General features: G+C 56.2%; 3 protein-coding genes across 5 annotated transcripts in view; 2 read left to right on the forward strand and 1 right to left on the reverse strand.

Moving 5' to 3' along the window:
• Positions 1-7,384, forward strand: part of TCF20 (transcription factor 20) — a 48,633-nt gene extending 41,249 nt beyond the window's left edge. Inside the window, exons 3-4 of one of the 2 annotated variants that reach the window (XM_023535887.1) lie at positions 139-188; positions 6,100-7,370. In XM_023535887.1, the coding sequence (XP_023391655.1) occupies positions 139-188; positions 6,100-6,117 (68 nt within the window). In that variant the 3' untranslated portion in view covers positions 6,118-7,370. Of the gene's footprint in view, positions 1-138; positions 189-6,099 lie in introns of both variants that reach the window. The other variant, XM_011369006.2, reaches the window with a different exon arrangement.
• A 3,301-nt stretch (positions 7,385-10,685) lies between these two features.
• On the forward strand, positions 10,686-16,132 carry LOC105298024 (cytochrome P450 2D14). Of its 2 annotated transcripts, none has more exons than XM_023535890.1 (9): positions 10,686-11,901; positions 12,584-12,755; positions 13,419-13,571; positions 13,659-13,819; positions 14,267-14,443; positions 14,627-14,803; positions 14,944-15,165; positions 15,581-15,722; positions 15,814-16,132. In XM_023535890.1, exons 1-9 carry the CDS (start codon positions 11,713-11,715, stop codon positions 15,990-15,992), a joined length of 1,572 nt encoding a protein of 523 aa, XP_023391658.1. In that variant the 5' UTR covers positions 10,686-11,712; the 3' UTR covers positions 15,993-16,132. The 2 variants fall into 2 exon arrangements, with proteins under 2 accessions (XP_023391658.1, XP_011367310.1); XM_011369008.2 differs by having other exon boundaries at positions 14,627-14,768; positions 14,978-15,165.
• Positions 16,133-17,361: 1,229 nt separating this feature from the next.
• LOC105298093 lies at positions 17,362-20,491 on the reverse strand. The gene is made up of 6 exons (XM_023535888.1): positions 20,342-20,491; positions 18,679-18,744; positions 18,510-18,548; positions 18,077-18,253; positions 17,819-17,858; positions 17,362-17,552 (listed from the first exon to the last, which is right to left on the reverse strand). The coding sequence occupies exons 2-6, from the start codon at positions 18,706-18,708 to the stop codon at positions 17,431-17,433; spliced, it is 408 nt and encodes a 135-aa protein (XP_023391656.1). The 5' UTR covers positions 18,709-18,744; positions 20,342-20,491; the 3' UTR covers positions 17,362-17,430.
• Between the last annotated feature and the right edge of the window lie 20 nt (positions 20,492-20,511).

Below are 20,511 nucleotides of genomic sequence, written 5' to 3' on the forward strand. Positions count from 1 at the left end.
ATATTCCATCATGTTTCAGTACCACAGTTTATGTGCGGATGTCTCTAATGTTTCCTATTAGAAATGACAGTGTGGGGACCCTGTCAGTCTCGGCCAGCCTGGCCCCACTCACCGGCACTGTCCGCTTCTGTCTTGCAGATTGTTTGCTACATGAGGAGAATTTCTCGGTGAGGTGCCCCAAGCACAAGGTGAGTCAGAGCCCCAGAGAGCTTGTCCTCCCAACAGCGGGGGTGGGGAAGGCGGACATCGGAGGACCGAGGCCACCCTGCCAGGTCTCACTCTGCTGGGCTCCTGGCCTCAGGAGGGTAGAGAGGCCCAGTGCTAGAGGGAGGCCTGCGGCATGGGGTGTGGCCGCCCATGTGGTGTGGGGGGCTGGAGAAGCGTGTTGGAGAGAATCGTCTGTCTGTCTGTCAAGAGGAATTAGGAGATCAAGCTCAGCAAAGCCGGTCTCACTTTAGTTTAATGGAGCCCCGCTCACAGGTTGGCGTGAAATGAGGTTGGTTATAGGCCTCGATACGGAAGTGAAGGCATTTGCCCAGGCCAGGAGAAATACAGCTGACTCCAGGGTCTAGGGTAAACTCCCCGTTTCTTCTGGGTTTCACTTCAGCAGAAGCCACTGGCGATCGGTCCAAAGTTGGCAGTTGATGGGCTGCCACTGCCTTGTTTCCCAGTTGGTTCAAGAGGTGGTCTCTTGGTCACCTCTTTTAGGAAAAGATAGAAGATAAGGGGGTGAATGGTCTGTTTTTGAGAGGAGAGGGTCTGAGGAAGGAAGCCCAGGAAGGCACTGAGATGCTGGAGGCTGTCACCACCGGGAATGTCCTGCGGTGGCTGACTCTCCTCTGGCTGAGGTCACACTGACACCTGGTGGTCACTGGCTGTTCACAGTCTCCATCTCCAAATAGAGCCAGAAAGTACTAGAAAGAGGTCATCCTGGCAGGTCGGCCCTCAAAATGCTTCTAAAAGATGCTCACTTATGCTTTTCTTTAAAAATTATTTCCAGAGATGGCTCGTAGGATCTTACAGTAATCTTTATCTTTATGTAATTTATATGTTTCTATTTTTTAAACTTCCCTTTTTTAATGGGCACATTTTACCTCAGAAAACTGTCTGAATATCTCCTGTTTGTCGTTCAGTACTGACTCTGCCTTTTCTTTCCTTTTCCATGTGCCGTCCTCTCCTCACCTCCGCCCTCCCTGACCCCCACGCTTGTTCTTCTGTCCCTCCTGTCTTGTCTCCTTGGCTTTGCCGGCGTCAGCCTCCCCTCCCGTGCCCTCTCCCCCCCTTGCAGAACAAGACAGCGAAAGGCAGCCTCAGCACAGAGCAGTCGGAGCGGGGGTGAGGGGGGCAGTGTGCTCGTGGGAATGGAAAGTACAGCAAGCACAGGTGAGTCGGGGTGCCGCCCCTGCCGGACACGCCAAGTGGGTGTCATGGCCTCCGCCCTCCACCCCTGAGGCCAGGCTGCACCACAAATGTGTAATCGGCGGACTGCTAACCCCAGGTGTTGCCTCGCTCCCCAGAATGCCTGTGGAGAGGTGGCGTGTGCCTCCCATTGCCCATTAGGGTTCCAGGCGACTGCTCTGAAATCAGGCCTTGCGTGTGATGTCCCTGAAGGCAGAGTGGCTTCGGGATGGACCCTCGGGGTGGGGGGTTCCTGTGGCCAGCCGCCCTCACTCGTCCGCATCTGAGAACGGCTCATATTGTAGCCAGAGGTCTTTTCTTCTTAATTTACTCCATTATCTGTAAAGCTTATGGCGCATTTTCCTTTGAAAAACAAAAAATTCCCCAAGTTTTGTTGTTTGAAGTCTTTTTTTCCCCAGTACTCCGAAGGATTCTTTTTCACAGAAGTACAAAGGGAAGGGAAATCCCCTCAAAGATTTAGTAGACTTTGGCACCCGATTTAATTTTACTCTTAAAAATCTCAGGAGATTGAATTGTGCTTTTTGTGAGTACGTCTGTGGGCTTGTGGTCGGCTGGCGGCGTGTGCGTCTCTGAAAATAGGATTATAGGGCCGATGTCTCTAGAAGCAGCAGGCCCGCCGCTCCCTGCTGGCTTCTTCGCCTTCCCTGTCCTCCCCGAGTCAGAGGGATGAGAAAAACGTTGTAAAGAGAAGGAAAAGAAAAACCAACACGTAACTTGGGGCACTTGCTCCTACAAGCTGGGTGGGTCCAATCGTTGCAGCCATGCTCCTCGGGGGGCCCGTTTCTCTGTAAAGAGGGCCTCGTGTGTCGGGCCTGGCCCGCCCCAGACAGGCGTGCTAGACCTGTCCCTTTGGGGCAACGCCACATCCCTGACGGGTCTCTGTGGAATGCGCCCACCCCCTCATTACTGAATCCCTATCAGTAATCGGAGGAAGTCGCTTCAGCGTGGCAGCCTTCCTCTGAGAGTCGTCATTCGTAGGTGGGCCCTGATGCTGCCTGCCAGGGAAGCGCCCTCTGCCCTGCCGTGTGATGAGTGGCCGCTGGGGGCTGTCAGGAGGGGACTTGATGGTCGTGCTTTTCTCTCTTCCTCTCGCAGGGAGTGGGGCTGGGAAGGGGGGGAGCTGAGCAGGACAGGCGGGCAGTTGGGTCACAGGAAGCAAATGAGCACGTGGAGGTTGCCGGCTGCGGCCACTGCGGCACCTCCGGCTGTGGCTCCCGCAATCCTTTCCCTCCGAGCAGCCCTCGGGGCAAGACAGCAGCCTGGCTGGTTCTTCAGGAAGGTTTCTGTTACCCCTTCTGCGTGTCCCCTGGGCTTCACGGCGTTGCTCTGCCTGGGCAGGCTCTGCCACCGTCCTCTCGATTCCTCTGCCAGCACAGGCGCGTAGCACTTCCTTCTGTGGGGACCACGGTGAGTGTTCTTGGAAGTGTCCCGGAAGAGCCAGTTAGGGAGGAACCAGACCCCGTTGGCTTTGCCCTGCAATTGCAGATGATGTTTGAGAAAAACAAGTCTGGGCCTGAGGGCAGATCTCTTCTTGGGGGTTTTAGTTTTGCTCATTTTCTCCCTCCACTGCACCCATCCCTGGGCCCTGCCAGCTGACAGCTCTTGGTCTCTAACACTGCGCCTGTCATTCCTCGGAAGGTTGGCGTTGCTGTTCCTGTTTACACATATGGAACCGCAGTGCTGTGACTGATCGGGGCAGAAGTGTGGGCAGCTTCAGGTCTGTTGCACGGTCAACCCATTCACCTCTTGGGAGGAAAGATGGACATACTGCATCCAGGCTCATCCACTTGAAATTGTCTTTACATGCTGTTCCCACGAGGCTAGCCCCCAGTTCAGCAGTCACATTGAGGACAGTCACTGCCCATCAGGTCCTGAGGGCGCTGTCAGACCTCTCGGGCTTGTGCAGAAGCCCCAGTGACCAGGGACAGAGACACAACCCCCACCCTAAAGGAGCATCCGTCTGGGGTCCATGCTTGGGACAAAGAGCCATCATCACAGGGTATCCCAGCCAGGAGGAGAAGGGACAGTGGGTATACCTGTGAGTCCCACTTCCGGGTGCCCCGCGTTCTCACAGAGTGCGCGGAAACTGCGCTGTGACCAGGGTCAGGCCGCTTAATGTCTCTGCATCTGTTTCTTCTGTAAACAACCTTTAGAGGATTCAGTTAGGAGGTGCCTATGACGTGCCCGCAGCCTGGCGTGGGGTGCAGCGTCCATCAGCTCGTGTCGGCACGCTGGTCTGCCATGCACGGCCCAAGCTGGAGGAGTCAGGGTGCAGATCGGACCCCGCCGCCGCCCTGTCCAGCAGCAAACCCTGGGCCAGGGGCACGGCCTCCCATCTTCACGTGACAGGCTCCACCCCATCTCTGGGTCTCGGCTTCAGCGTCACTTTCTCTTAGAGGCCATCCTTCTCCGTTCCTGTCTAAACCACCCTCCCCTCACTCTGCAGCCTTCCTGGCACCAACAGGATTCCCGGGCATCTGGGCACCGTTACCTGCGTCTGCGGGAGGGGCCGGGGATGGCGTTAGAGGAGTGCGTGCGCCCCGGAGGAGCCACCCCCCCCCAACTGTGCCTCAGGTGGTACAGATTCAGAGCAAGGCCTCCGTTCCCCTCTACAGGCGGACCTGCAGCTCTGTCCCCCAGCCAGAGTTGGCAGGGCGGAGGCGCTGGGTTCCTGCTGCAGTTGGAGAAGGCAGGCCTGGCACCCAGCATGGAAGGACAGAGGACAGCCTCCAGCCCCGCCGGCCCAGGTGCAGGCCCCAGAGGCGCAGCTGAGAGGTGAAGGGAGAGGGTGTTGGCAGGCTTTGGCCAAGGCCAAGGTGAAATCCTCTTGAGCAGCCGAATCGGAATGCCTTCCGAGAGCGCAGTGCCCACCCCGCCCAGAGCGGCTGCGAGCTCATCCTCACTGGCACAGCCGCCCCACGTGCTCCCTGGCTCTGCCGTGTCCCATGCAGTTAGACAGGACATGCAGCACTTGAGGCTCAAAGGCTCAGAGTGCCTGGGGGCTCAGTCAGAAGAGCTTTGCTGGATGTGAGCCCCAGTCTCATTGCCGGCCAGCTGTGTGGCTTTGGGCCACTTGTCACCTCTCAACACCAAGGCCCTCTCCGTGTTACCGTGAAGTGACATCTGTAAATCTAGCACAGTGCCCAGCACACACTAGGTACTTAAAGAATTGCCTTCCTGTTCTCTGTCTCAAGGGAAGAGTTTCTTAGAAGATACGCCGAGGAGTCAGTGAGAGTCTTGTTAACACTTACGGCATCGTGTGTCTGGGCCAGTCTCACATCAGCCTGGGGAAGGGTCCCTGTTGGCAGTGCTGGGAGGCGGACCCCTGTGGTGCTGAGGGAGAGCCAGCAGCCAGGCAGACCCTTGGGTGCCGAGAGCTTCACGCTGAGGCCGGGGCATCTGTCCTCACACCGGCGTCCCGCATCCCCAGCAAGATTTCACCCCTCTGGTTATTGCTTGAGGTCCTACATCAGCTCCACCACTTTGAGCTGTCATCACTTTGACCAAGGACTTTTAGTTCCTAGGGTGGCATCAGAGAAAGCTGTTGCTTCCCCATTTGCTGACAGTCTCATCCTCAGCAAAACCAGAGTACAGCATGGAGCCATGGTCCACGAGGGCTGGCACGACCCCCTGGGCCCAGAGTCACCTTCAGGACTAGAGAAAGCACGCTGTCACCATGGACATCTTTGAGAATGGCAGGATGGTTCAGCCACTGGCTCTTGTTTCCAGGGCTGCTGGAGGCTGGAGTCCCAGGGTTTACGTAAGGACATTGTCTTGCTGTCCCTGCAAAGCGTCTTCCTATTTACTGTGTTTTCTGCCAAGCAGTTAGGAATCTCTTTTGGGCAAAGGCAGGTAAATGTATTCCTAGCTCGCGCACACAGACCAGCCTTGCGTTTCGTGTATGAGTAAGTTTCATGGGAACAGAAAGGATAATGACGCCTGGCTTTTCCTGAGGTTTATTGGTTGGAGGAGGGCACCAAAGAGGGTTTGAGGAAGCAGCGAGGTGAGCCCCCGGCGTCTGGTTTAACTTCTCTGGACCGAATTCCTTGGAAACTGCTGTGTCTCTCTGAGACCTTTGCACATGTAATGACCCGAGGCATTCCGAAGAAGCCCTTGGTACAACCCCACCCACCCCACGTGGGTGGTCAGCATCGTCTTCCAGCCTGGAGCTGGCGGCAGGGGAGGCCGGGCTGGGGCTGCGCTCTCCACACAGCTCTTGGAGAGCCTTCTTGGTTAAGTGCAGAGAAGAGACTTTAAGCTGAAAGCAGCTACGAAATGGTCGTGAGCCGGTGCTGGGTGCTCAGCCACCTGTGTTCTGAGCCCACTGCAGGCCCCACCCAGGTGGAAGGCGAGGGTCACCCCACCTGGAGGGTTGGGGAATTCTCTCGTGGCCCCGGTTCTTTGCACATGTTGGGTTGGGGAGGCAGACCCTCCACGCGGGGCACCGGGAGTCCAGTGCCAGCACGGCTACAGGTCAGCGCTGCCCTTAGCCATGTCCCGGGCCACCCGCACCGTGACTCCACCGCTGGTCCTGGATGGCCCCCGTGTCAGCAGCCCATGCACAGGAGTCTGCAGCTCCAGGACCTGCAGAAAGGCCCCTCCCAGCACCACTGCGGAGCAGGGCCGCAGCTGCAGGACCCCGCGGAGCACCCGGCACTGAGTGTCCGTTCTGCCTTCCAGGTGAGACTGTGGAGATGAGGAGGTGGTGGACACTGGTGGAATGGAAATCGTCCTACTGTGCAGCCGCGCCCCGCCCCGCCCCGCCCCGCCCCGACGTGCCTGCCCATGCCAGCACTTCCTTCCTAAGTTCTTACATCACACTCAAACCGGTGACGCCACAGGAAAGAAAGACCCAAGACGTTGGAATGGCTGTTTCCATGGACACAATCTCCATAGTGACAATGTGGGGGGAGGGGGGAGGGGAGGGCTATGGGAAAGGGTGGGGGGAATTAAAAGGGAGGGATAAAAATATATATATATAAATCTATTTTTAGTCTGGAAAGACTTTGTTTAAATGAAAGGTGCGCTATCCCTTTTGACTCTATTTTAAAATTACCTAAAGAACTCCAAATTTGTTCCAGTAACAGTGAAATTTAAATGTGAAATTGAACTGAACAAACTCATCTCATAAAGGACGGGGGTGTGGCTTTGATCGGTAGCCTGTCTCACCAATTCAGAGAATTCTAGACCCAGGATTGAAAGCAGAGGAACCACACCAAAACCATCCTTTTGTCATTAATTTGTCTCAAAGTGGGAAGTTTTGGGGGGGGGGAAGTGGGGATGGTCCATGTTTTCAAGAGTGGGAGAATGATGTTTAAACACAAAAATAAATTTTTTCATTTCCAGAAACACTATTTATTTATTATTTTTAAATTTTTTTTATCTTTTTTGGGGGGGTGAAATTGGCAGATGCCCTGAGGTCACAGCTGTGTCTTAGGTCCCTGTGGCCACTGAGGACCCCGAGTTGTCCCACTGAGTGCGCCTGGCAGGCAGGGTCAGGGGTAGCCCGCCTCCGGGCATGTACAGGGCAGCCGTGCCCTTGACTTCCAGGATGGACAGGACAGGAAGCCCAAGCTTAGGAATCGACACGGGGCGGGACGCCGTTGCATGTGGTCGGTGTGGGATAAGCTGGCCGGGAAACCCAGTTGACTCTTTTTTTTTTTTTTCGCTTTCATTTTTATAAAGGAGGGAGCCTGTCAGTTGAGCAGCCCTGTGCTACATGATTCTTTATGTTGTTTTGTTTTGTAAATTGTATAATTTTTAAATATCTGAGTTTTAAAAAAAGAAGAAAAAATACAAAAAAAAAATCTTGTTAAGGCCTTAAGAAGGGGTTAGTGCATCTTTCAGGGGTCACTCTGCCGTGGGGATAAAATAGCTGTTTCACAAACAGTTTTATTTAAAAAACAAACAAACAAACAAAAAAAAACAAAAAAAATCAAAAAAAAATAAACTTCATTTTAACCTTGTTTCCTTTTTTGTTTAATATAAAGCAGTTGCGTCTCTTCCTCTTCCAGTTCCAGCCCCGAGGGTGGCTGTGGTTCTGCTGCAGAGGAGGCCGCCATCTGACTGGTCCGCTGTCCCCAGCCTTGTGCGGGCCCCGGGGCCCTTGCAGAAACAAAACCCAAGGCAGCCCCTCCCTGCCGCTCAGCTTGGCTGGGTGGAACGCACCTGTGTGTGGGGATGGTCAGATCTCCTTAGGTTGATATGAGAACGACTTTCCAACCAACATGAATTTTAAAGGTTATAAAAAAATAATGCAATGTTAATGGACTCTTTTAGAGAACAGAAATACTGGAAGGAATGTTGTGAAGTAGAAATAAGCAATTATAAATGAGTTCTTGTGTGCTCATCAATTTGGGGCTGCAGCATTGGCAGATTAATTTTGTTTTCATGGCCGCATCAAGCAGTGTGGTGCATTGCTCATTTCACTGCGCCAGGATGGAGGTGTGGGTGGGCATGCTGGGTGGGCCATGGGACCTGCACGGCAGTGATGGCTTTTTGAGCTACTTGGCTTCCCATCTGGCCTTGACTTGGCATTAACAACACAGTTCAAATTGATAGATTTCAGGTGTCAAGGGCTAAACCACAAAACTTGAAAAGTATATATCTTGAGGAAAGTATTTCCTGACGGCAAATGATTCTTGGTCATTTTTCCTTTTCTTCTGTCTGCTTTTGACTTGCTGATGGCTTGAGCAAGGCACTTGTGGTTGTCTTGGGTCTTTTCTCAAACTGGCTTCTGAGATGACTGTTGACTGGGGGTGACCATGTTCCACGCTTCCCCTCCCGACCCCCGCTTTCCAGTGTCTGATCGTGGGCATTTCAGCTCCCGCCACTTCGGAGTTCTATGCATTTTTTAATATACTTAATTTCTTAAAGTATATGGGGTATATTTAAGCCATGTTAGGTTCATTACAGTATTGAGCAGAAGATACAGAAAAGTCTCATAAATCCCCAACTCTCCAGACACAGTCATCCCCACTATCGACAATGCCCCAGCAGTGGTACACTTGTTAAAATCAGTGAGCCTACACTAACACATCGTTGTCACCCAAACTCCACAGTTTACATCGTTCAGTCTGTGTTGTACATTGTGGGTTTGAGCGAACGTATGACACGTGTCCATCACTCCAGTATCGTACAGAATAAGTAGTTTCACTACCCTGAAAATCTGAGCTCTGCCTTTCCATCCTCCCCTCCCCCCAACCCCTGACAACCACTGATTTTTTTTTACTGTCTCCATGGTTTTGCCTCTTTCAGAGTGTCATATAGTTGGGATCACACAACATGTAGCCTTTTCAGACTGGCTTCTTTCGCGTGGTAATACGCATTTGTGCTTCCTCCATGTCTTTTCATGGCTTGATAGCTCATTTCCTTTTAGTGCTGAATGATCTTCCATTACCTGGACACATACCACAGTTCATGCATTCATTTACCGAAGGACACCTCGGTTGCTTCCCAGTTTGGGCGATTATGAACAGAGCCACTGTACACATCAGTGTGCAGGTGCTTATTTGGACATAAGTTTCAACTCCTTGGGGTCAATACCAAGGAGAGTGACTACTGGATTGTACGGTAAGAGAATGTTTTGTAAGGACCCACCCACCAAACTATCTTCCAAAGTGGCTGTGCCATTGTCCCACCAGCCGCGAGTGAGTTCCTGTCGCTTCACATCTTTGCCAGCAGTTGGTGTCGGTGTTTGCATTTTGACCATTTAAATAGGTGTGTAGCGGTGATGTACTTTTTACAATAACTTAAATTGTAGTTTAATAAAACAATTTATCATCTTAACCAATGAGTGTGCAGCTCAGTAGTGTTAATATTGTCACATTGCTGTGCAAAGGATCTCCAGGATTTTTCATCTTGCCAAGACCACTTGTGACGTGCGAGGGGGAGGGGCGCTTGCTGCCCTTGACCCAGCAACTTCACCAGAGCAGAAACTCATGGAGGGCTGCGGGGAGGTCACGTGGAGTGAACAGCAGCGCCTGCCTGGCACACGCAGGCCTTACCAGAATTGCACTGCAGTTGTGCAATGATGGTGAACGGCCATAGGCCTCATGTGTAGGTGTTCTTCATGGCTGCCCGTCCTGGGCAGCAGGCCCCTAGTGTGGGGAGGGCATATCTGTCACTGCACTTCGTATCCCCGTTAGGGTGACTGCTTGGGGAGGGTATGACATCCAGAACAGCATAGATAAAGGCAATTTATGGAGGATCAAGTGACAAACACTTGGACCATCCTGCTCACCCCACGGATACCCCCCCCCCAATTCTCTTGTGGCTTCAGCTGTCCTGGTGGGCAGTAGAAAGTTGCTGCCCACCAGGACAGCTGAAGCCACAAGAGAGACCACAGGCTAGATCCAAGAAGTCCCTGGGGTGCCCGTGGGTCTTGCCCTCCTGGTCTGTAGAGTGGCCTTTGAACTGGTCTCCCCGCCTCTGGTAGGCCCAGGGACCCCAGTTCCCCACAGCCCGGTCCTCAGCCAGACTGACAAAGCCCCCGTCTGCAGCTGCTTCCCTCCCTCCCACTTCCTCTCACTCTTGCACAGGATTTTGCAATAGGGCTTTGGTCCTGCTGCCAGCTCACCTTGGCTTTCAGTGCCAAAACAGCCAAAGTCCTCCGTGAGGTCTTCCCAGAAAGTCCTGCTCCAGCCGGGGGCAATGTCCCATGGCCCTCAAAACCATCCCCGCACTCCTGGCTTGGAACATGGCTCTGATTTCCCACTGCTCCCTGGGTGCAGGGTGCCGCCTCATTTTCCCACCATGCTGCAAGTACCCAGCACTGGCACCCAGGACGCCCAGTGTGGATGGAACAGAATCCAAGCCCTGGCCAAGGCAAGATGCACGGAGGGCCCAACTGGGCCCCCGCAAGCAGCACCCTCGGGGCCTGAGCTTGGCGGGTTGTGGGAATTCGGGAAGGGGAGGAACTGTTCATACACCAAGCACGGTTTGCAAACGTTGAAAGCAAATACCAAGAGGCCACGAGCAAGCACTCTAAATTGGGGCTGCCTCTCACTGTGGGGGAGCGAGCCAGAGAACTGAGGGAATATGGGGCCTGGCTTCGGCTGAGAGAGAGCACCTCTAAGGCCCGGGAATACTCGCGCTGTTTCCAGAAAGAGCCTGCTTCCCATACCTTCGGGATGGGTGAGGGGCTGACCCTGCCCGGGAAATGCCCCTTCCCGCCCTCCGGCTCCTGCGTCTGCACATTTGAGTGGGCTTTGGCCTCAGTTCTCATCAACTTCACTGATCTGAAAATGCAAATCGTACCCCTTTTATAGTTGAAGAAGGAGAACGCTGAGGCCGTAGGCAGTGGCCTTGCCCTGGAGTGATATGGTCACCCCTCTGCCTAGAGGGGATGAGAGGCTGAGCAAGAGGGAGGGCCTGGAAGCCACAATCCCGGCCTGGAGGTGGCACGCTCTGGTGTGGGTGGTACTAAGGTTTGCATCTTTCCTTGAGGGACCACAGAGTCAAACTTGCCACGACAAGACCAAAACCCAGGAAGCTGAGCCAGCTGAGCCTCGAGGCGGGGGTGGGGGTCAGTCAGGTCTAGGCAACCACGGGCCAACTAAGACTAAGCGACTTGGTGCTGGGTGTCCAGGTGAGTGTAAACAGTGAATGTGTTAAGTGTGTGTGGTTTTGTGGATGTGTGATTGTGTCAGTATGTGAGCATGTGGGTGGCGCGTGTGGGTGTATGGTTTGCGTGTGTTGAGTGTGCTTGTGTGAGGTGAGAGGACACTGAGAACTTCACCCCCTACCCTGTGGTCCCTCTGATACCTGTGACGTCACTATAATGCTGATCTGAGGGCCAGTAACAAACCTGAAAGGAAAAGGCCCCTCAGGAGGCAGCAGGTGACATATGGAAAGGCAGGGACTCGTTCTGAGGACAACGCTATGACCACATTGTGAGCCTAATGTGACAAGCAGGTGGCAGGACAAGTCTGAAGATCCCTGGTTCTTCCTTGGAGCCTACACAAAGCTGAAGAGTCTGGTGGGAGCTGGGCTTCTTGTCTCCTCCCCATACTCTTGGAAAGCCCCTGGAGACTACAGGAGGGACAAGGCATCTGCGGCCATAACTTCACCTGACCTTCTCTGCCCCCTCCCTGTACCTTCTGATAGCACAGTCACTTGACAGGGTGACTCAGCAGAGAGCAAAGGCCAGTCTCAGCTCCCTTTAAAAAGAGGGCCCAGGCTGGGCAAACCCTCAGGGTGCACTGATGACCTCTGCCGGGCCTGGTCCCAGGGGCCTGGTGCGGTGAGGGGTGGCAGTGTGCCCGGAGGAGCCTAGTGGGCACTGAGGTAGCCATGGGGCTACTGACTGGGGATGCACTGGCGTCCCTGGCCATGGCCGTGGCCATCTTCCTGCTCCTGGTGGACCTGATGTACCGACGTGCACGCTGGGCTGCACGCTACCCACCAGGCCCCATGCCACTGCCTGGGCTGGGCAACCTGCTGCAGGTGAACTTCCGGGACATGCTTTGCTATGTTAACCAGGTGAGGAGGTTGGATCGGCAGCAGGGATCCTGGGGCCCTACCTCACAACAGACATTGGGTGGTGGGTGAAGCCGCAGGCTGGGCAAGTTGCTGAGCTGGGAAGAGGAGGCAGGTTTGAGAGGCTTCACGAGGGAGGGCATTTGTGCGGGGCCCGAAGGACAGTTGGGATTTTCCAAAGGTCAGAGAGAGCAAAGGCCTGGAGGAGGGGGAGGAACTTGGCAGCTGGTTTGGCATCCAGCCAGACAGCACTTAAATTATGTGAGCCCAAGCGGGGATCCCTTCTGTTTACATGAGGAAAGGTCTGGAGAATGGGGGAGAGAAGTCAGGTCATGAACCCCATTTAAATCAGGAGGTCGAGGTTGAGAGAGATAGTGACTGAGTTCAAATCTTTTGCTGCTGTGGGCCCTCCAGCCTCACTGCTCACCTCTATGGACCATTTCTTCACCTGCAAAATGGGATGCTGCTAACTTGGCCCACTGACAATTTTGGTGACCTTTGCAAAGTCAGCTGGGCGGTCTGATCCAACGTGAGGTCCTCCATCACAGAAGATGTGATAGAATCGCAAGACCACATGAAGTCCTTGCACCAGCTGGGTGGGTGCTGACGGCCCAGGAGTCCACCACAGCTAGGGCCATGACACTGGGACCCGGCTTAACCAGCATCCTCCACCTTCCGCCTGCAGCTGCGGCACCGCTTCGGAGACGTGTTCAGCCTGCAGCTGGCCTGGACGCCGGTGGTCGTGGTCAACGGGCTGGCGGCCGTGCGCGAGGTGCTGGTGAACCGCAGCGAGGACACGGCGGACCGCCCACCTATGCCCATCTACAAGCACCTGGGTTTCGGGCCGCATTCTCAAGGCAAGCGAAGGAGGGGGCAGACCACAGCCCAGCGGGGATGGGGACAGCAGTGACTCAAGACCCAGCAGGGTCAAGCGGAGGCAGGCTCGTGGACGTGCGTGCAGAGGAGAGTCGGCAAATTTGAAGGGCGACAGGTGGAAGAACGAGCTTGTGCCAAGGGTGGGGGAGAAGGATATGGGCAGAGCCTTTCCGAGAGAGGGTCGGCCAGGGCAACAGCGAGCCTTGAGGACATCAGGGTGGGCGGGAATGAGGATGAAGTCAGTGTGGGCGGGGCAGGGGTGGGCAGGGCCGTCCCTGAAGGAGAGGGTGGTCAGGGTGGGCAGAGCAGAGTGGGACCAAGATCTCCCAGCAGAGGTGAGCTGGCAAGCAATGTGGGTGGACAGAGAATGGGACCTGTCCCCAGCTGGAAGGGGGTGTCCAAGTGGGCAGAATTTGTGGGATGGAGGATGAGTTAGTGCGAAGGGGCTAGGAGGCGGGGCCTGCACCGAAAGGGGCCGGGCCGTGAGCAGAGGTGGGGCGGGGCTTCTATGTAAATGGGCGGGGCTCATTGGCAAGAGGCGGGGCTGGACCTGTTCCTGGTGGAAGAGTGAGGACAGGAGAGCAGGTGAGCAAGGTGTGGGAGGAGAGGCGAGCCCAGGGCCACGCCTGCTTTCCCGCCGCCAGGAGTGGTCCTCGCGCGCTATGGGGTCGTTTGGCGTGAGCAGCGCCGCTTCTCCGTGTCCACCATGCGCAATTTCGGCCTGGGCAAGAAGTCACTGGAGCAGTGGGTGACCAAGGAAGCCACCTGCCTCTGTGCCGCCTTCGCTGACCAGGCCGGTGAGTGCTGGGCCTGACACAGGAGACAGGGATGGAGAGGCTGGGAAAGATGGAGGCGAGCCCCTGATCTACGCCGTCCTCTCCCAGGACGCCCCTTTAGTCCCAAAGCCCTGCTGAATAAAGCGGTGAGCAACGCGATCGCCTCCCTCATCTTTGGGTGCCGCTTCGAGTACAACGACCCGCGCTTCCTCAAGCTGCTGGACCTATTAGAAGACGGACTAAAGGAAGAGTCGGGATTCCTGCGTGAGGTCAGGGAGGGAGATGACGAGGAGCCCCTGCCGAGCGAGCTCCTGAAGGCAGGCCAGCTCCCTGCAGTGGGCCTCGTCAGAGGATTTATAGAGGGTCGTTGGAGAAAGGGCATTCCAAGAGAGGCCACTGCATAGAGGAGGAAAGGTCTGGGGCGGGGTGGGGAATCGCAGGGAACAGAGGTAGGAGAGCCAGGCCAGGGTTGGCCGCCCCAGAGAGGGCTGAGGAACTTGTACTTCCTTTATGGGAGCCACAGAATACATGAGACGTGGAGTTTAGGTTTATCCTTCTAGCAGCCCGAGCCAAGAGAGAGGGCAGAGGCCAGCACTTAGGGAGGAACCAGGTCAATGGTGGCGACGCCCTGAAGGCAGCTGAGACCTGAACTGGTCAAGAAGAACACCTGAGCACAGGAACAACCATGCAGGGTCCCGCGTCTGTGGCCTGCACAGGTGCTGAATGTGATCCCGGTGCTCCTGAACATCCCGGGGCTGGCCGCCAAGGTCTTCCCAGCGCAGAAGGCCTTAATAGCCCTGCTGAATGAGCTGGCTGACGAGCATAGGATGACATGGGACCCAGCCCAGCCACCCCGAGACCTGACTGATGCCTTCCTAGACGAGGTGGAGAAGGTAGGTGAGGGGCAGCTGCCAGGGACAGGGCCTGGGGTTGTGAATTGAGGGCCCTGTGAGGTGAGCCCAGGCAAGGCGAGGCCTGTGTATCACACAGTGATAGGCACCCAGGCTGTTGGGTGCAGAGTGGGAGGCCCTTGTGGGCCTTCCTCTGCCCGTGCCCACCCTCTATGCATCGCCCAGGCCAAGGGGAACCCCAAGAGCAGCTTCAATGACAAGAACCTGTGCCTGGTGGTGGCTGACCTGTTCTCTGCTGGGACTGCGTCCACCTCAATCACGCTGGCCTGGGCCCTCCTGCTCATGATCCTACATCCAGATGTGCAGCGTAAGCCCAGCCTGGGGGCTGGGGGCTGGGGGTGCGTGAGGGAGGAAAGGGACAACCTGGGGCCCCTGAGCTTGCTTGAGCTACCAGGAGCTCGAAGCGGAGGCGGGGGCCCAGCTCTGAGGTCAGAATGACCTCCTCCTCCACGTGGGCACAGCCCTACACCGGAATCAGGAAGTCAGAGCCACCCTTGGGGATGCTTGTCTGCCCAGGCCGTGTCCAACAGGAGATCGATGAGGTAATAGGGCAGGTACGGCTACCAGAGATGGAGGACCAAGCCCACATGCCCTTCACCGTGGCCGTGATCCATGAGGTTCAACGCTTTGGGGACATCATCCCACTGGGCGTGCCCCACATGACATCCCGTGACATTGAAGTGCAGGGCTTCCTCATCCCCAAGGTAGGCTTGTGGCCCTCCTCACCCCAGCTCAGCACTGCCTGCCATCTGGTAGCTCCAACACGGCCATTGCCAGGTGGGGCCAGGACTGGAACCCAAGTGACTCGCTCATTTTCACAGGCACGGACTGTCCCAGTCTTGGCGGGTGCGGGAACAAGGGCAGAGGCAGGGCTGGCCCTATCCATTCAGAGCCCCCAGTCAGTGGGGAAAATGTGCCACAGTGTGTTGGGGGAGCCCATGTTTGCAGGGATGGGTGGCAGTGAGGGCACCCATGAGAAGTGAGTCATTTGGCCCTGCCATGGGGACAGAGGGTGCCGGGACAGGTGTGCACCAGGCAGAGTGTGTGTCCCATGTGTGGTGGCAGGGGTCCTGGCATCCTCCAGCCTAGACTCCACTCATGTCAGGCATCTCCTGCCAGGGGACGACGCTTGTCACCAACCTGTCATCGGTGCTGAAGGACGAGACATTCTGGAAGAAACCCTTCTGCTTCCACCCTGAGCATTTCCTGGACGCCCAGGGCCACTTCGTCAAGCAGGCAGCCTTCGTGCCCTTCTCAGCAGGTGCCTGCATCGTGCCCGGCTCACGGCCTCTCCCGGGGAGTCTTGGACGGGTGACCCAGGCCCCAAGCTCACCGAGCCCCTCCCCCCACAGGCCGCCGCTCATGCCTCGGGGAGCCCCTGGCCCGCATGGAGCTCTTCCTCTTCTTCACCTGCCTCCTGCAGCGCTTCAGCTTCTCGGTGCCTGCGGGGCAGCCCCGCCCCAGCGACCACGGCGCCTATGGCCTCCTGATTACCCCGGCCCCCTACGAGCTCTGTGCTGTGCCCCGCTAGAGGGCAACACCAGGCCCTGGCCTGCTCCTCAGCTGGGGCCCCTGGCGTACAATAAACCAGTCCGGTGGCTCCAGCCTTGCCTCCGAGTCCCACCCGGGCCCCTCTCCAGCCCCTGGCAGTGATGGGGCCTCGGCAGCCTCCCCCGCATCCAGCCTTACCTGGCATTCAGCCCCATCTGAGAGATGGCTATACTGAAGCTCAGAAAGCGACAGCTTACCCCCTTGTCACTCGCAGAGACCTAATACTGGCTCTTTAGGTTGGTGACAAACTCTATACATAGGTCCTGGCTCCTGCTGGGAAGAGCGACTCTAGGCTGCTAAGAGCCATCAGCCAAGGCCCTGGTGGGGACGGGAAGGGCCTCCCTCAGCCTGGACGCCCACATCGCAGGCCCAACGCCACCCACCCCACACCACAGGCCAGCAGCTCAGCCCACTTCATCTACGGTGCCCCAAAAAGTGGGGAACTCAGGGAGGCTGGGAAGTGATGTGCCAGGTCAACACCCAGGCACAGTCATCAGGTGCCAGAGCCACCTCCCTGAGCCTCTCAGTTACCCCAAGGTCACATTGGCCATCTTCCTGGCCCTCGTCGGGTAAGAGTTGCCTCATGGCCAAGCTGGAGCTGAAGGACACTCACCTGGGCTCCAACCCCGGGTACCATTCTCTGAGTGGCCAGGTCAGGCCGGGCTCTCAGGAGGCTTGGCCAGGGGGGCAGGGAATGAGCCTCCATGGGCTGCAGGCATGCCCTAGGGACAGGGGTCAAACCTCGGTCCCGTGTGAGAGTGGGGCAGCCACAGGAGGCGGCGGCCACATGAGGAACTTGGACACCGCCTCATGTTCCTCCTCCGCCATGACATGTGTGACCTTGGGCTTCTGTTTCCCCTTCAGCCGATGGGAAGGTTGCACCGGATGGCCAGTGGGTCCTGTCTTCCTGCTCCAGCTCTGGGGCTGTGACCTCACTAGCCTCCACCTGCGCCCACCCCACAAGTGACTGGTTCTCGGCAGAGCACCCCAGGTTTCTAATGGCTGGCTGCTTACCTGAGTCTTGGGAGTATCCCCTGGTGCATTTAGGGAATAGCCTGGGGTCCCCAGATGCTCAGAGCAGAAGCCACTCAGCCAAGCCTCGCTGGTTAGAGGATGCCACCCAACAGCATCCCTGACAGGTTCCCCAGTGTCTATTCTAAACGCCCTCAAGACAAGATGCTCCCCAGCCCTTGGAATTCAGGGAACATGGTCTGTCCCTGGGCTCAGCGTCCGAAGGCCAGCCAGGGCCCTTTCGGCCTCTCCAGTGTATCCACTTTCAGGGTTTGGTGGCAGGAGATGGCGTTCCTGCAGCCGGCCGGGACAGGGAGTGTGGACAGAACAATGCTGGGTCTGTGCGGGCTCGAGGCCCTGCAAAGAGGCCACAGAGGCAGCACCTTATGCATTTATTGGATGGTTTGTCATTCGTGGCTTGGAGTCTTGGGGACGTCAGAAGCTGGGAACCAGTCCAGCCGGAGCTTCCTGAGGAGCTGGGGGACCCAGCCCCCAGACCTTCCCTCCTCGCTCTCCACTCCAGCGGCCTCTACAAAGCACAGACAGGCGCCCTGTGGGCCCTCTGGCGGGAGGGGCCTTCCCCAGGGCGGCACCGGCGCAAGGTGCTCCACCAGCGTGGGGAGGGTGCAGGAGGCAGGGCGGCTCATTCCAGAAGGTCAGGGCTTCTGGCTGCCTGGACATCTCCCCTCCCCGGGACAGGAGGGTCTGAGAGCAGCGGGGAATCTGTGACCTCTACAGGGTCGCCGAGGTTAGGGAGGGAGGCTGTGCGGAGCAGGGTGCTGTTGGCTGTCTTACCAAGGTATACAGCACTCTCCTTCTGGGCCTTCTCATCTCCCTGGGAAGGAAGAAGGCACAGTGAGGACGGGGTGGCTCTACACTGTACAGGTGGGGAAGCTGAGGCCCCACTGCGCAAGAAGTTTGGGGAGACCAGGATTCAGACGCGCTCTGCTCACATCATGTCCGCTCCCCTCAGCCCCACCCTGCAGTGTTCTGGGGCTCCCAGAAGGACCCGCGCCCTCGAGGTGTCCCAGCTGAGGAGCCAGGCTTCCCTACCGTCCAGCCTGGGATCCCTGCCGCCTCCTCCTCAGCCGCTTCTTCCCCAGGGCGAATGGGGCTGGCTGCTTCCAGCCTTGGAGACCTCGCCTTCCCGTCATCCTGCGACAGGCTGTTGGCCTCCTCCTTGGGGGCCGTATCACTCGGTCTTCCAGTTGCCTCGGGGGTCACAGCCTGCTGGGAGGGACAGGTGGGCGTAGGATGGGCCGAGGGGCCGCAGAATGCCCCGTCCCTCCCCGTTCTCCACACTTTGTTTTTCCAGGGAAGTCCTGCCCTTCTCAGCTCGAGCTGTGGTAGGGTTGGCCGGTTTCCTGGAGGGGACCCTGCCACTCTGCCGGGGACTCTCAGCCATGAGCCAGGGTTCCCTGGGCCTCACGGGGCTCCGACGGGAGAGGGCCCCAGCCCCGGCCCCTCGGCGGGAGGCCTCACTCACCTTAGGGGCTGGCTTCTTCCCACTCTTGATTCTGCGTCTCTACAGAGGGAAACAGCTGTGAGTGGCCGGGAGCCCTTCCCTGGCCGGCCTGTCCTCTCACTGTGTCTACCAAGTATGCCCACGACAGTCACCCCACTCCAGGGGAAGAAGGGCCCCGGCCCTTACCCACCTGAGCAGTCACAGGGTAGCACTTATTCATCGGCCCCCACACCGGCCTCAAGGTCTCCTCCACGGGCTGTAGGACAAGGAGAGGGAGGAGGGGGAGGGAAGGCTGCAGCGACATCTGAAGGCTGTGAAATCTGCACACACGGACACCTAAGGCTACTGGGGACTGAAGGAGAACCTCAAACAAAAAGCAACCAAGTCTTTAGAAATATAAAAGTTGGCATTCGTGAAACGAGAATTGAACGATTGTATTTTAGAGCCTAACGGCAACTTCTAATTCTTGAAAAGTGAAAATAGGATATGATAATGGGACTGGAAAATTCAAAGTGTAGAAGATAAAGTTGAAAAAAAATTTTCCCCAGAGAGAACAGAGAAGAAAGGGTCGGCCACGGCCGCATCACAGATCTTTCGGAAACAGGGAACAGGCAGCGGACTGGGCCTGCAGGAGAAATACCAAAGAAATACATTCGTTTTTCATCAAGACACTTCCTAAAGATGAGGGACATAAGTCTACAGCAGAGAAGGACTCACCAAGCATCCACGACAATGGATGACGGAGACTCACCCCAGGTTATGTCAGTAAATTACAGAACAGTGAGGACAAAGAGAACCTACAAACTTCCGGAGATACAAAGAAAAAAGTCTGTTTCAGAAATTCGATTGCATCGGACTTTTACATACCAGCATTTGAAGCCAGAAGACAACGAGAATCTTCAGAATTGGGGAGAAAATTATTTCTAGTCTAGAATTCTATGCTTTGCCAACTCTTGGTCAAGTAGGACTTAAGACCCTGTCAGACATGTAATATCATAAGACTGCCCCTCAGGAAGCGACTGGAGCTTGTGCGCCACCAAAATTAAAGAGCGACATGGGGCAGTGAAGGGAGAGCCCAGCCCAGCTGAGCAGCGGCCTCGTGGGCATCGCTCCAGACCGGAGCAGGAGGACGCGGCCTCCGGGCGACTATGTCTCCGTGAAAATGGCGACGCTGATAAATCACCTAATTTGTCTAAATGTATTGCAAGGAGATTGGTATTTGAGAGTTTGAGAGATTATAGGTACAGAGCGAACTAAAATTTTAAAAAAGGCAAAACCAAAATTATGCGCAGAGAAGAGTAAACTCGGTATACCACATGACGTGGCTCCGAATACTATTGACATGATTTTAAAATGTAAATCTTCAATATTGGTCTAATGCAAATTATGACATACGCCTAGTAGAATGGCTAAAAAGAAAGGCAAGGGCTGGAGGTGACATGGAACAGCTGGAACTTCGCGTTGGGTGCTGGTGAGAATGCAAGGTGGGCGCCAGCCGCTCTGCAAAAGTTAGTTTCTTAGAAAACTAAACACACGTACCACATGGTCCAACGATTCCAGCGCTCGGTGTTTATCTAAGTGAAAGGGAGCCTAAGTTTCATCACCTATAAAGTGGGAGCTGCTGGGTCGCTGCGAAGTTTAAATGACATAACAGATGGGCAGCACCTAATCCAGCACGTGGTCCTCGGTGGGCAGCCGGCAACCATCCGCGTTCCCCCGACGCGGGCCGGGGGAGGGTCTCCCGCCACAGGCTCTTAGATCTGCAAAATCAGGGAGGGTTGCGACCCCGGGCAGGTGCCCTGCTCACTGCCACCCCACACAGGAGTGTAGAACCACACTCCAGGGCTACTCACGTGCACTAGGGCCACCTGTTCCTTTGCGTTTATCCAGGCCACTGCCCCGGGGCCTTGAGGTGACAATATGGCCAGCCCACAAGGGGTGGGGCCTGGGTTTCGACTCTTTGCCGGAAGCAGGAAATGTCTCCAGAACCCTCTCACATGCAAACGCACACGCACACGCACAC

Source organism: Pteropus vampyrus, unplaced genomic scaffold, assembly GCF_000151845.1.
Source record: "Pteropus vampyrus isolate Shadow unplaced genomic scaffold, Pvam_2.0 Scaffold145, whole genome shotgun sequence".
In the NCBI taxonomy this organism is placed as follows: Eukaryota; Metazoa; Chordata; class Mammalia; order Chiroptera; family Pteropodidae; genus Pteropus; species Pteropus vampyrus.

Bases quoted from the DNA above. Each gene is read 5' to 3' on its own strand.
- LOC105298024 (XM_023535890.1), top strand. From the start codon at position 11,713: ATGGGGCTACTGACTGGGGATGCACTGGCGTCCCTGGCCATGGCCGTG. The intron at 11,902-12,583 runs GTGAGGAGGTTG...TTCCGCCTGCAG, and splicing joins TGCTTTGCTATGTTAACCAG to CTGCGGCACCGCTTCGGAGA. The intron at 13,820-14,266 runs GTCAGGGAGGGA...TGGCCTGCACAG, and splicing joins AGTCGGGATTCCTGCGTGAG to GTGCTGAATGTGATCCCGGT.
- LOC105298093 (XM_023535888.1), bottom strand. From the start codon at position 18,708: ATGAATAAGTGCTACCCTGTGACTGCTCAG. The intron at 18,254-18,509 runs GTGAGTGAGGCC...TGTCCCTCCCAG, and splicing joins GGAAGAAGCCAGCCCCTAAG to CAGGCTGTGACCCCCGAGGC. The intron at 17,859-18,076 runs GTAGGGAAGCCT...CTTCCTTCCCAG, and splicing joins CAGGGATCCCAGGCTGGACG to GGAGATGAGAAGGCCCAGAA.